At 45.2% G+C, this 12,488-nt stretch overlaps 1 protein-coding gene across 1 annotated transcript in view; it reads right to left on the bottom strand.

Moving 5' to 3' along the window:
* Positions 1-12,488, bottom strand: part of NOC3L (NOC3 like DNA replication regulator) — an 825,940-nt gene that overhangs the window by 357,241 nt on the left and 456,211 nt on the right. Inside the window, exon 18 of the mRNA XM_044056662.1 lies at positions 1,389-1,517. Coding sequence (XP_043912597.1) covers positions 1,389-1,517 — 129 coding nt within the window. The remainder of the gene's footprint in view (positions 1-1,388; positions 1,518-12,488) is intronic.

Here is a 12,488-nt window from a genome sequence, read left to right as displayed (position 1 = left end):
CTGGATTCCATAAAGACATCATCAACAACTTCCGGGACTGGGGGTATTGCTAAAGGCCTGTGCTGTGGCAAATCTAGAAATTCTCTGAGTCTCTTTTTGGACTGAGGATAGTCTTGGCATTCCCAGTGGAAATACTCTCTTTAAGTAGACAAGGTTTCACCAAAGGAAAAATCCACTGGAGGAGAGACAGAGGTAATGGATTCCTCTGCATCTGAATCCTCATAAGCAGATAAGGACATGTCTTCATAACCAGATACTTCAGAGTCATCAAACTCCTGGTCTGTTGAAGCTGCAGGGAACTGGTCTCTTTTTCTCTTAGCAGGGAAAGGCCAACTTCCCCTAATCAGCATAATAAGGTCTTCTGCCATTCTAAGCATTTGTCTTTGTGGCAAGGGAGCAGGTGAATGCGCTTTGGTCGGTTTTCTAAGCATAGCACGTACTGTTGGCCTTAAAAACTTGGTAGTTTTAGATAAAAATGAAGTCGTTGGTTTGAGTCGAGCATCGGTAGTGTGAAGAACTGCCTCAGAAGCCGATGCCTGCTCAGCGGCTCCGGACCCATCCAAGACAGAGACATCTGCAGGTTCCATAATCGAAGAAGAGTCTCGAGGCATACCGGACTCCAAACGGGTCTCGAGTAGAGGCCTGCAAATCCACTGAAGCGGGCATCAGGGGCTGAGAAAGTGTCTCACTGAGTACCGGCAAACTGGCGACTAGCTTAACAGAAGCGTCGCCGGCAGCTTTGGACCTGTGCGGTCTGTCTCTGTCTTTAACCTTATGTTTTTTTTGGAATGACGGTAGTCGGATGGTTTACTGAAGCCATTTCAGAATACGGAGATCGAGAGTGATAAAATTTAGCGACAATGAGAGCCTGACGATGAATGGTTCGGGCGTTGAACAAGGCACAAAACCGACAGCGAGGTACGTCGTGGTCTCAGCCTAAACAGGTGACACAGTAAGAATGAAAATCTTTGTGTGGTATTTGCTTTCCACAGGCAAGGTAATTGTTAACTTTTTCTGACATCGGTTAGAGCAAGAAAAAAGTATCCCCAATGGGGTACTTAGCTTTAGAAGACTTCAGGATTATTCAATTCGTAAACAAAAACTCAGGTAGCGGCTGACCGGCACTTGCAAACTGCTTCTGCTTCGGGCTCCTCGGCAAGAAAGACTCATGTAATCGTGTTGGTTACCTGTTTTTAAACCCAACGACTTGACGTCAGTCCTGGAGCGACAGCAACCGACGCAGAAATACTAAGTCTCTGGTATTCGGATGGAGTGAGGGCTACCTGCAGGCAGATAACCCAAGTGTGATGACTGCAACAGTGAAACACGAAGAGCATCATTCAAATGCTGCAGTACAAAAAAGAAACAGTGCAGGTTCAAAAACTCACCAGAAGCGAATGTAGTTCCCATAATGCAGTGTTCTCTGATTTACAGTACTCCGGGTTATCCAGTTCAGGTAGATAAAGTCCACTTCCTTGAGATTCATTGTCCAGTAGGATATCACTCTTTGGAAAAGTCTAAAATGCACGAAAATAAAATGTTTAGACTATTATCTAATGTAAATAAAAAAAATATTTTCTTTGTTTATCAGCTACTGATAAAAACAGCCTCCTTGATGGATCTTATGGTTAAGTTAATTTGTGCTTTTCTCCAGTGATTTTATGATTAGGAGGACTGGTACATAGTGTTTTATCATGTTACTGACTAAAATCTGCCTAATCACTGAATTTGACAATTCACCCAATAACTACTGGGCATACTTTCATTATAACAAGAAATATCTTCCATGCCACACTAGGAGGTGAATATGTTCACTGACACCACATAATCTGCTTGGTTCCCAAGTCAGCAAATAGGATGCTCTCTGGTCTCCAACTCTTGAACCCTCAGACCAGCCTCATAACCTGTGGATTTGTTCACTTGTCCAGACATGTGAATTCACAGAGTGATACACTTGTCTATGACCAAATGACAGACAATCATCTCCTTTGCACACATGGGTGTGACAGTGTGACTCCCTAGTTGTTTACATAGCACATAATGGATTGGTTATCTGACTAGACTAGAAAGGGTACAGGAAGCAGCCTTCTCTCAAGACCAAGAAAAAGACCAGAAGCTCTAAGAGGCTAAGATGAAAACCCACCTCTCAAAAAAGGTTAACAACTCCTGCACTATGGGAGAGCAGAAATGCCCCTCCTTCACGACAGCAGAAAAGCTAACACATACTAGAAAAATGTCTGTCATTTACGCTATGATGCTTTCAGATGTAGGAATGTGAGGTACACTAGAAAGTAGCTGGAAACTGTCTATCACTCCTAAGCCTGGCAACATAAGCAGATTCATGAGTGACTGCAAGCTGTGCAATCCCTGACACCATACAGTTTATGTCAATACTAATATATTCAGACATGTAAACTGTACCATTAAAATTGTGGCAGCTACCAAGCCCGGGAGCTGCAGCAAAGCTTACCCTCTGACCCTGTTCAGTCTAGTCTATGACAGTAAACCTTTGAGAATGATTTCCCAATAGGAGGCTTATGGTCTGGGCACAGTACTCTAGATATAATGCTTAGTAAAGGTATGCAAGGCTGATCACATAGCAGCAGCCATTATTCCCTCTTCCACTGACAAACTCTTTAGAAAGGCAGTGAACATGGCCTGAGCCCTGAGTGTGTGCTTTTCACCCAGCAGTCAAACACAGTTGGACAACCACTTGGATATGTAACCTTAGCTACTGTTTGACCTTTCCTGGCATTAAAAAAGGAACAAACAATTGGTCATCCTTCATGAAATTCCTTGTGAAGTGAAAGTAAAATCTAAGTCGTCAATGCATATCTAAAGCTGTGTAATTGGTATTCACCTTTTTTTAGAATAGTTTGGAAAGAATACCAGTAAATGAATGGACTTAATTGATATTCACTAGAATGTCCACTTCTGGCACTAATTAAGGGTTAAGTTCCAAGAGCAATTCTGTATTTTTTTAACACCTTTACTGAATTATCACCTAAGACATAGACAAATGTATATTTATTTAAAAGAAAACAAACCATATAAACATGGTCCCATTTACAAACATTATGCATCACATATATTCTTTTGCATAATCATCAGTCCAACATTATATAAAAAGAAGTTATGTTCTTACTATAATGTTCCATCTGTGTTGTCGATCTTCATTCATTCTTGACTGATTGATGGGTTCGGTTCTGAACCCTCGGAACCAACTTGGCCGTTATACAAAGCTCGCGCCAGCCAAAAGCTCTCGAGCTAAAGACTCTACCCATACTGCCTCTATTCCCATTACCTCAGATCGAGTTTGCCTACTATGAAGAAAATATGGAAGCTCTGTCTGAGCAACAACCCTAAAAAACCCCAGGACTAGGTCCGAACCTCCAGGAGTCTCTAGGAGGGGGCAAGGAGGGTGGGATGTCAAGAATGAATGAAGATCGACAACAGAGATGGAATGTTATGGCAAGAACATAACTTCTTTATCTGATGTTGTCAATCTTCATTCATTCTTGACTGATGGGACAGAGTACCCAGCTACTTTAGATCCTGGGAGGCCCTAAGGAAGGATATTCTTGAGCACCACAGAGCCAAAGGATGCTCTTCCCCTGAAGACCATGTCTAATTTGCAAGGAGTGATAAAGGTATGAGGGGTAGCCCAAGTTGCAGCTGCGCATATTTCTTCCATAGATGCTCTGGAATGTAAGACCGCTGAAGTGGAAACCAATCTCCTAAAAAGAGCTGTAATTTTTGTTGGTAATTTGAGTTTATTCTGGTTGTATATAAAGGTAATGCAGTCTCTTAACCATTTTGACAAGGTGACCTTTGAAACTGGTTTTCCCAATCTGGTGCCTGAAAAAGATAGAAAAAGTTGGTCTGATTTTCTAGAGGCTTTTGTTCTAAGTAGAAATGTAACTGCCTGTTGCAAGTTCAACATATGCAGGCAGTACTCTCCTTTGTTTGAAAAATTTGGAAAGAAAACTGTTAAGTCTATAGTCTAGTTAATATTAGAATGATATCACTTTAGAAAGGAAGGAAGGATTGTTTTTGCATGATCGAGACGCTGATACCACTTTAGGAAGGAAGGAGGGATTGGTTCTGAGCGATTCTCTCTCTCTCTCTCTCTCTCTCTCTGTAGAAGATGATGGGATGATTCATGCACAAAGGCTGTAACTCTGAAATTCTCCTAGCAGATGTGATAGCTACTAGGAAGGTCTTCCAAGATAAAAACTTGAGGTCACAAGTGGCTGCTGGCTCAAAAGTTTGATGAACTAGGCATTGCAAAACTAAGGTCAAATTCCCAAGGGGCTATTGGATCCTTGAAAGGTGGCTTCAAATGTTGAGTGCCTTTAAGAAAAATTTTGAAAAGATGGTGGGGCATTAATGAGTGATCGTCGAAACCATTATAAAAATTTGAGATGGCAGTTAAATGAACATTAATGGTAGAGGTTGAGGCTCCCAACTGAAATAAGGTGGCAAAGTTTTCCAGGACCTTATCTACAGGAGCCAAGAAAGGATCAAGGCCATTTGGATCTGACCAAATACAGAACCTTTTCCATTTGTCAGGGTAAATTGTTCTGGTGGACTGTTTATGAGAAGCCAGAAGTATCTTTTGCACTGGGAAGGACAAACTGTTCAGCCTGGCAATCAATGGAAGTGGAGAAACCAAGCAGTCAGCTTGAGATATTAGAGGTTGGGATGCACCAAGCCCTGAGGGTGAGATAGTAGGGTCCGGAGGTGGATCAAGAGTCCATGGACAGTGAACCAGATGATGCCAGAGAAAGGGAAACCAGACTTGACGGGGCCAGTAAGGTGCAATGAGAATCACTTTGCTTCTCAACCATTGGGCTTTCCTTAAAAATTGGGGAATTAGAGGAATTGTTGGAAAGGCATACAGAAGTCCCAGGGGCCAATAGTGAAGAAGTGCATCTCTCTGGGACTCCCAGTGAGGGGGCACTAGGGCAAAGTAGCTGCTGCATTTGTGGTTTACGGGAGAGACAAACAGGTCACAGCAAGGGCCCCATCGACGAAAAATGTTGTCACTATGTTGGGATTGAGAGACCACTCATAAGGTAGAAAGATACACCTGCTTAGTTTGCCCCCAGTCAAGCTGAAGTTCCCCAGAATATGCATTACTATTAGAAAGCGGCTGGAGGTGACTCCCCATTGCCAAACTCTTAGGGCTTCCTGGCACAGTGGGTAGGATCTGGTTCCCTCGTTTGCTGATGTACCAGACTACTGACATGTTGTCTGACTAGATAGCAATTGTCCCAGATGGAAGGGTAGACTCGAATGCTTGCAACTCTAAAAGCACTGCCCTCAGTTCTAGGACACTGATGTTCAGACTGGCCTCCTGTGGGGACCAAGTGCCTTGGACAGTCTATCCTGAGAATGCCCTCCCCACCTTATCAGGGAAGCATCTGTGGTCACTAGAGCCTTGGGCTGAGAAGGGACGACTCCATAAATCCTCTTCTGGCTTCATCCATCAAGTTAAACCCTCCTGCAGTGATTTGTTATTAAGACTGGATGAGAGACAGGGTGAGTTAGAAGTGACCATTGTGACACTAGGAGCCACTGAAGCAGCCTCGTGTAATACCTTGCTAGGGGGACTAACATTATTGTTGTTGCCATGGATCTGAGAAGTTGTAGTACCAGACAAGCAGGGACTTTGCCTTGAGAGAGAAACACTCAAAGTTGTAATCTCACCTTTAACACCCTGTAATGAGGAAGGGAGGCCACACAGGTTTTCTTATTTAGTTTTGCTCCGATGAATTCCAGGTCTTGTGTGGAAGATAGTTGTGATTTTTCTTTATTGACTGAAATGCCTAAGAACTCGGCAAGGTGTAGAACAGACTCTATGGTGCAAAGCAGCAGATGCCTGGTGGTGGGGGGGGGGTGAGGAGCCAGTCATATAGATATGGAAACATGCAGAATCCTTGTAGTCTTAAGTGAGCTGCTACAACTGCCAAACATTTGAACACCCTGGGGGCTGTGGTGAGACCAAAGGCCAGTGCTCAAAATTGATAATGACTGGCTCGTAGCCAGAAGCGGAGATATCTTCTGGAGCGCTTGTCCATCTTTATGTGGTAATACTCATCCTGAAGTTCTATAGAGCACATCCAAATGCCCTTCTCTAGAAAGGTAAGGATAGACTGAACTGTGACCATCTGCTATTTTGTCTGTTGTACAAATTTGTTCAACACACTGAGATCCAAGATCGGTCTCCAGTCTCCTGTCTTTTTGGCATTAAAAAGAATCTTGAGTAGAATCCAGACCGTATTTAGTCTGGTGGGACTGCTTAGATGACTCTTTTTTTTTTAAGCAGCTTTTGAATTTCTAAAGCTGCTATATCCCTCTGACGGGGTTGAACATCGGGGATTCGCCTTTGTGGTTTGGGAAACAGACTGAAGGGAATGCAGTAACCTCAAGTGATTACTGTCTGCACCCAGGAATCTGATGTTATTGCGAGCCAGGCTGAGTGGTGCAGAGAAAGTCTTCCACCGACTGCTTCCAGAGGTAAGCAATTGGGACGCCGCTCAGGAGTGCAGGTAGGGTTGTCCAGAAAAGGAATCTCTGGAGCACTGTTTGCAAGGACCCCCTCTCCCACGGGAGGGGCATCTTCTAGATGAGTACCCCCCTCTGCCCTGGGGGGGGGTACTCATCATGTGTGTTCCGAAAAGGCCCTTGGGTCTTCTTGAACCACATCTTTCCATTCCTCTGAGTCCTAGAGTAAGGTCGTTGCAGAGTGGAAAAACACATGCCCACAGCAGAAAGGGTCTTTCCATCCTTCTCACATCTGGCTAACGTGTCTCTAACCTTTGGGCCAAACAATGAAGTAGCATCAACCGGAACACTGACAAAGGAATACTTAAAGGGGTCCACAAAAATCACACAAGCGCATCCAGGCATGACGCCCAATGGCAATGCCTGCACCCACTGCTCTGGATGTCCCTTCAGCTGTATGTGCAATAAGCCACATAGATTAATTAGAAATAGACTCCAGGGTGGCAAGCTGAGAGGCAATCTTATCTCGAACCTTGTCAGACACTGCTCCTGCCAGGGTATCACACAGCTCAGTTATCAGATCCCTTTGGAGTCTAGTGAAGTGCACCAAAAAATTCAAGGACCAAATAGCGAAGGTCGATGAAGCAAAGACATGTTTACCAAATATGTCCATCGTCCATGACTCTCAGTTGGGAGGATGGACAGTTGAACTCTCTTCGGCGAGTTCCTTCTTTGTGGCCGCCGCCACCACCATGGCATCCACTGCTAAACCCTTAGACCAATGGGGCTGATACTCCTGGGCTGAAAGAATTTTGTCCGGTCTCTGGGGAATAGCCTCTATGGCATCAGGAGACTTCCACGCACACTGTACAGTTAGTTTAATTAGTTCATCAGCAGGTGGGGTCACTCAAGAAGTAGATGGCTGGGCAAGAAAAGCTTGCAAGAAAACAGATTCCTTGGAGGATGGCTTTGAGGACTTCCAATCACTCTTCTGTTTTAAAAACACCAGGATGGCTCCAAAGGAGACATCTTCAGGGGGTGACCATGGGGTCCCTTCCCCTTCATTCTAATCTGTATCCTCAATGACTGATTCTTCTGAAGAATCCAAGTGCTTCCTCTTGCATGATCTCTTATGGGGTGGTTACTCACAGGGAAGCTCTGAGGACGACTCCGAAGAGAGGGGCACCCTGCACTTCGGTGTCTTGCTGCTGTTGTGCCAGCTGTCCTGTAGTAGCAGACTATGGCAGCTGCGAACCAGAGGGAACAAAACTATGGCACTCCGATGGGGATGGCACCAACTGGGAGCCTGCTGGGGTAGGAGCTCTCTCCATAATTTGGAAGGCAGGCCCGCCCGAAGAGGGATGGGAGCCTGGAACCGAGAAAGACAACCTTGGAACCGGTGTCACACCCTGCTCTGATCAACTAACCCCCCCCCCCCCCCCCAAGTTGGAGCAGAGAGAGACCTTGAAATTCCCAGGGCACCAAGAGCCATAGAAAAAAATCGGATCTGGCAGCTACATCTCGGTCCCCTGGGTGCGACCGTCTCGATGGAGCAGAAGACCACAGAGTAGGTTCTGATACAGAGGTGAGATCCACCATTGGTACCAAAGTAGCTGGCACCAGCAGTGTTGAAGCAATGGGTTCCAAGACCTGCAGAGAGGTTGAAGGAGGAATATATGTGGGAGTCCTGGGAGAGAAAGCCTCAGCTCCGGGAGGGAGGGAGGTCCAAGAGGGAGCAGAAAGGCCTCTGGCTGCCAAGAGCTGATCCACTAAAAGTACAGTTTTGTACCTACCATAAAAGTAGATGTTTGAGTGTATGCACTGCTGCAGTCATTACACTTGGGTTATGCTGCCATCAGGCGGTTCCCCAATCGGCCTGAGTTCCAAAGTCTTGGCCCGGCGTCGGTTGCTGTCGCCTCCTCCCTGACGTCAGTGCGACAGGGGTATATAAGATGCAGCCAACACCATTTTCTTCAGTTTTTCTTGCCCCAGATGTCAGGTGCCCCCAAATAGGTAGGCAATTCAAATTGCTAATAAAACATACATAAGAAAGCAAACAACAACCTTCAGTTACCAGCAAATACTCCCCATAGGTAGTAAAGGGTAGAAGACATAGGTACGTACCAACAAGTAAGAGAGGAAGGAGGGAGGGTAACCTGGACTGCAGCAGTGTATACACTCGAACATCTACATTTATGGTAGGTACAAAACTGTACTATGTTCATCGTGTTACACTGCTGCAGTCATTACACTTGGGTAGAATCCCAAAGCTGAGGTAGGGTGGCTGGGTCTATAAGGCATTAGGTGTGGCTATACGGCCCTGCAGCACAGCAGTGGCGAAGCCAGCTCTGGATTTAGAGTATAAAGGCAGATGGTAATGCTTGGTGAAGGTATGCACAGAACTCCATGTTGCTGCTTCCAAAATATCCTTGGTAGGTACTCCTCTGAGGTAGGCAGTTGAAGTGGCTGTTGCTCTGGTCGAGTGAGATCTAATGTTACTATGTATAGGTTTCCCATGGTGTGTGTAGCAGAAAAGTACAGTTTTGTACCTACCATAAATGTAGATGTCCGAACAGGATAGCATCTGCAGTCCTAACAAATGGGTTGTCCTGTCGTCAGGCAGCCCTTCGGTCGGCCGGATTCCAAAGTCTGGGTCTGGCCTCGGCTGGTGTCGCACTTCACCCGACGTCATCTCTGCTGGTCTTCGGGTATAAAGGCATCAGCCGACGCCATTTTCCTCAGTGTTTCTTGCCCCAGATGCCAGTAGCCCTCTTGGATAGCTAAATTTTTGGGTAAATGCCAATGTTTCCCAAAAAGTAGAAGGCAAACACAAAAAATATACATGTATGTACATATATACAAACAAATACACTATAAGAGATCCCCCCCCCAGCTAGCTATTAGGTGGGCAATACCCTAGGAGTACCACAGAGGGAAGGAGGGTGGGTAATCCTGACTGCAGATGCTATCCTGTTCGGACATCTACATTTATGGTAGGTACAAAACTGTACTATGTCCTTCAAGGATGCATCTGCAGTCCTAACAAATGGGTAGAATACCATAGCCAAACTAGGGGAGGAGGAATAAGAATTATGGTGTAGTTAGGATCCCTTGCAACACAGCAGTGGCAAACCCTGCTCGGGATCTAGAGTATAGAGGTAAGTTATAATGCTTGGCAAATGTATGCACGGAGGTCCAAGTAGCCGCCTCAATAATGTCCTTGGTAGCCACTCCTCGTAAGAAGGCTGTGGTAGTGGCTGTAGCCCTTGTAGAATGAGGCCTTATGTTCTGTGGAATTTGCTTTCCATGATAGGAGTAACAGAATCTTATGCAATTTCCTATCCACTTGGAGATTGTCTGTTTGGAAATTGCTTTTCCTTCCCTTCCTGTTGCATAGGCTACTAGGAGCTGGTCAGTTTTTCTATTGCCCTTGGTTCTGTCCAGGTAGTAGCGCAACTGTCTATGTACATCCAAGGTATGCAGCAGTCTTTCCCCTTTGTTCTGTGGATTGGGAAAGAAGGTAGGTAGGTGGATTGCCTGGTTTAGGGACACTCTGGATACCACCTTAGGCATAAATGTAGGATTAGTTCTCATGGACACTCTATCTTGATGGAAGATTAGGAAAGGTTGCACTGCCATTAAAGCCTGTAGTTCCGAAACCCTTCTTGCTGAAGTAATTGCCAGTAGGAAAGCAGTTTTCCAGGATAGGTGTTTAAGATCTGCTGTTGCTGCTGGTTCGAATGGAGGGAGTGTCAATTTTTCTAGCACAAAATTCAAGTCCCATGCTGTTAATGGTGGTTTCCTAGGAGGTTTTACATTCTTAATTCCTCTGAGGAACTGCCTGAGTAGAGGATGCGAGAAGACAGGGGGACCGAGACTGTATTCTGCAGAAATAGCTGATGCATGTATCTTGATGGAGGAATAGGACAGGCCAGTATGTAGTAGCTCTGCCAAATACTCCAGGATGTTGGCAATATCTACCTTTGACACATCTTTCCCTCTTTCCGTACTCCAAATGACAAACCTTTTCCATTTTCCTGCATAGTTCCTTCTAGTAGAAGGTCTGCGGGCCTCAAGGATAATGTCTTTAACCCTTTGGGATAAATCTGGGTTGGATGCTCTTATGTAAAGTTCCAGGCAGTGAGTTGCAGAGTTTTCAGGTTTGGATGCAAGATGTTGTAGTTGCTTTGAGTCAACATCAAAGGAATCAGGGGTAGAGTCCACGTTCCCCCCCGGGACATGCTCCTCAGTAATGGATACCAATGTTGTCTTGGCCAATTTGGAGCTATCAGAATTATCCTTGGATGTTCCTCTTTGATTTTCAGTAGTACCTTGTGCATCAAAGGAAGGGGTGGAAATGCATATGCTGTCAGGCCTTTCCAATTGAAGGATAGAGAGTCCACCTTCCAAGCAAGAGGGTGGTATGTCCTTGTGCAGAATTTGTTGAGCTGGTGATTGAGTGGGGATGCAAATAGGTCTATTTGTGGCATTCCCCATTTCTTTGTGATGGCTTTGAAGATGTCCGGGTGTAGCATCCATTCGTGAGCATCCGAGGTAGTTCTGCTTAACATGTCTGCTAGGATGTTTTCTTTTCCCGGTACAAATATTGCCTGTAATTGAATGTTGTAGCTCAGAGCCACATTCCACAGGTCCAGAGTCTTTCGGCATAGGGGGTATGAATGCGTGCCTCCCTGTTTGTTGATGTACCACATGACTGTGGTGTTGTCTGTCCTTATCATCAATTGGCCCTCTTTGAGGAATGGTCTGAAATTCTGGATTGCTAGTTTTACTGCCAGCATTTCTTTTTGATTTATGTGCAGGTGTAGTTGTTCTGGAGTTCATAAGCCTTGAATGCACTTGTCCCGGATGTGTGCCCCAACCGAGGTCTGAGGCGTCCGTTGTGATGGTTTGGCTTGCTTGAATGTTGTGGAAGGACAAGCCTGGGTTTGCCTGGCATGTCTGAGCCCACCATAGGAACTCTTGTTTCAGGCATGGGATTAGTGGTATTTCGGTTTCTAAGCTGTGCTTGTGTTGAGACCATAAATTCTTTAGGTACCACTGTAGCTTTCTCATATGTAGTCTGGCATGAGGGACCAAGATTATGCAGGATGCCATGAAACCCAAGGCCTGCAGTACTTTCCTTGCTGTTAGCATGTTCTGCTTTGCTAGTGCCAAGAAGTACAGAGGAAGTTGTTCTTGTTTTTCTGCAGTTAGGAATGCCATCTGTTTTACTGTGTCCAATTCTGCTCCCAAGAATGTTATTGTCTGGGATGGTACCAGCTTTGACTTTTTTAGATTGACTGTGTATCCCAGGGCTTGTAGTAAGCAAATGACTCTTTGTAAGTCTTGTGTCAGCTTGCTTTTGTTGTCCGCTTGTATCAGGCAGTCGTCCAGGTATGGATAAATTTGGATTCCCTGAAGCCTGCAATGAGCGATTACTGATGCCAGGCATTTCGTGAACACTCTGGGCGCAGTAGATAAGCCAAAGGGCAATGCTGAGAATTGATAATGCTCTGATCCTGCAAGAAATCTGAGGTATCTTCTGCAAATTGGTCGTATGGGGACGTGCAGGTATGCCTCCTTGAGATCTAGAGTTACCAGCCAATACTCCTTGCCCAGCATGGGAAGAAGTTGGTGTAGGGTCAGCATTTTGAATTTTGGAACGATGATGAATGTGTTTAAAGCGGACAGGTCGAGAATAGGTCTCCAACTGTTCTCTTTTCTTGGTACTAGGAAGAGTCTGGAGTAAAATCCCTTGCCCTGTTCTGTAGGTGGTACCCTTTCCACAGCTCTCATCTTTGTTAATTGAGCTATTTGTTTTAGGGCTTCTGACTTTTGATTTGGTGGCAGGTTTGGCATTCCTCTTTTGCTGGTAAGGTGTGGAAATGAAACCTGTAGCCTTGGTCTATAGTTTGCAAAATCCAGTTGTCTCTTGTGATATAGTGCCAGTTTTTGAAAATAAGGCTAACTTTCCGCCT

Source organism: Protopterus annectens, chromosome 14.part0, assembly GCF_019279795.1.
Source record: "Protopterus annectens isolate FY-2018-M chromosome 14.part0, PAN1.0, whole genome shotgun sequence".
NCBI lineage: Eukaryota > Metazoa > Chordata > Ceratodontiformes > Protopteridae > Protopterus > Protopterus annectens.
This window is presented reverse-complemented; position numbering and strand designations above follow the sequence as displayed.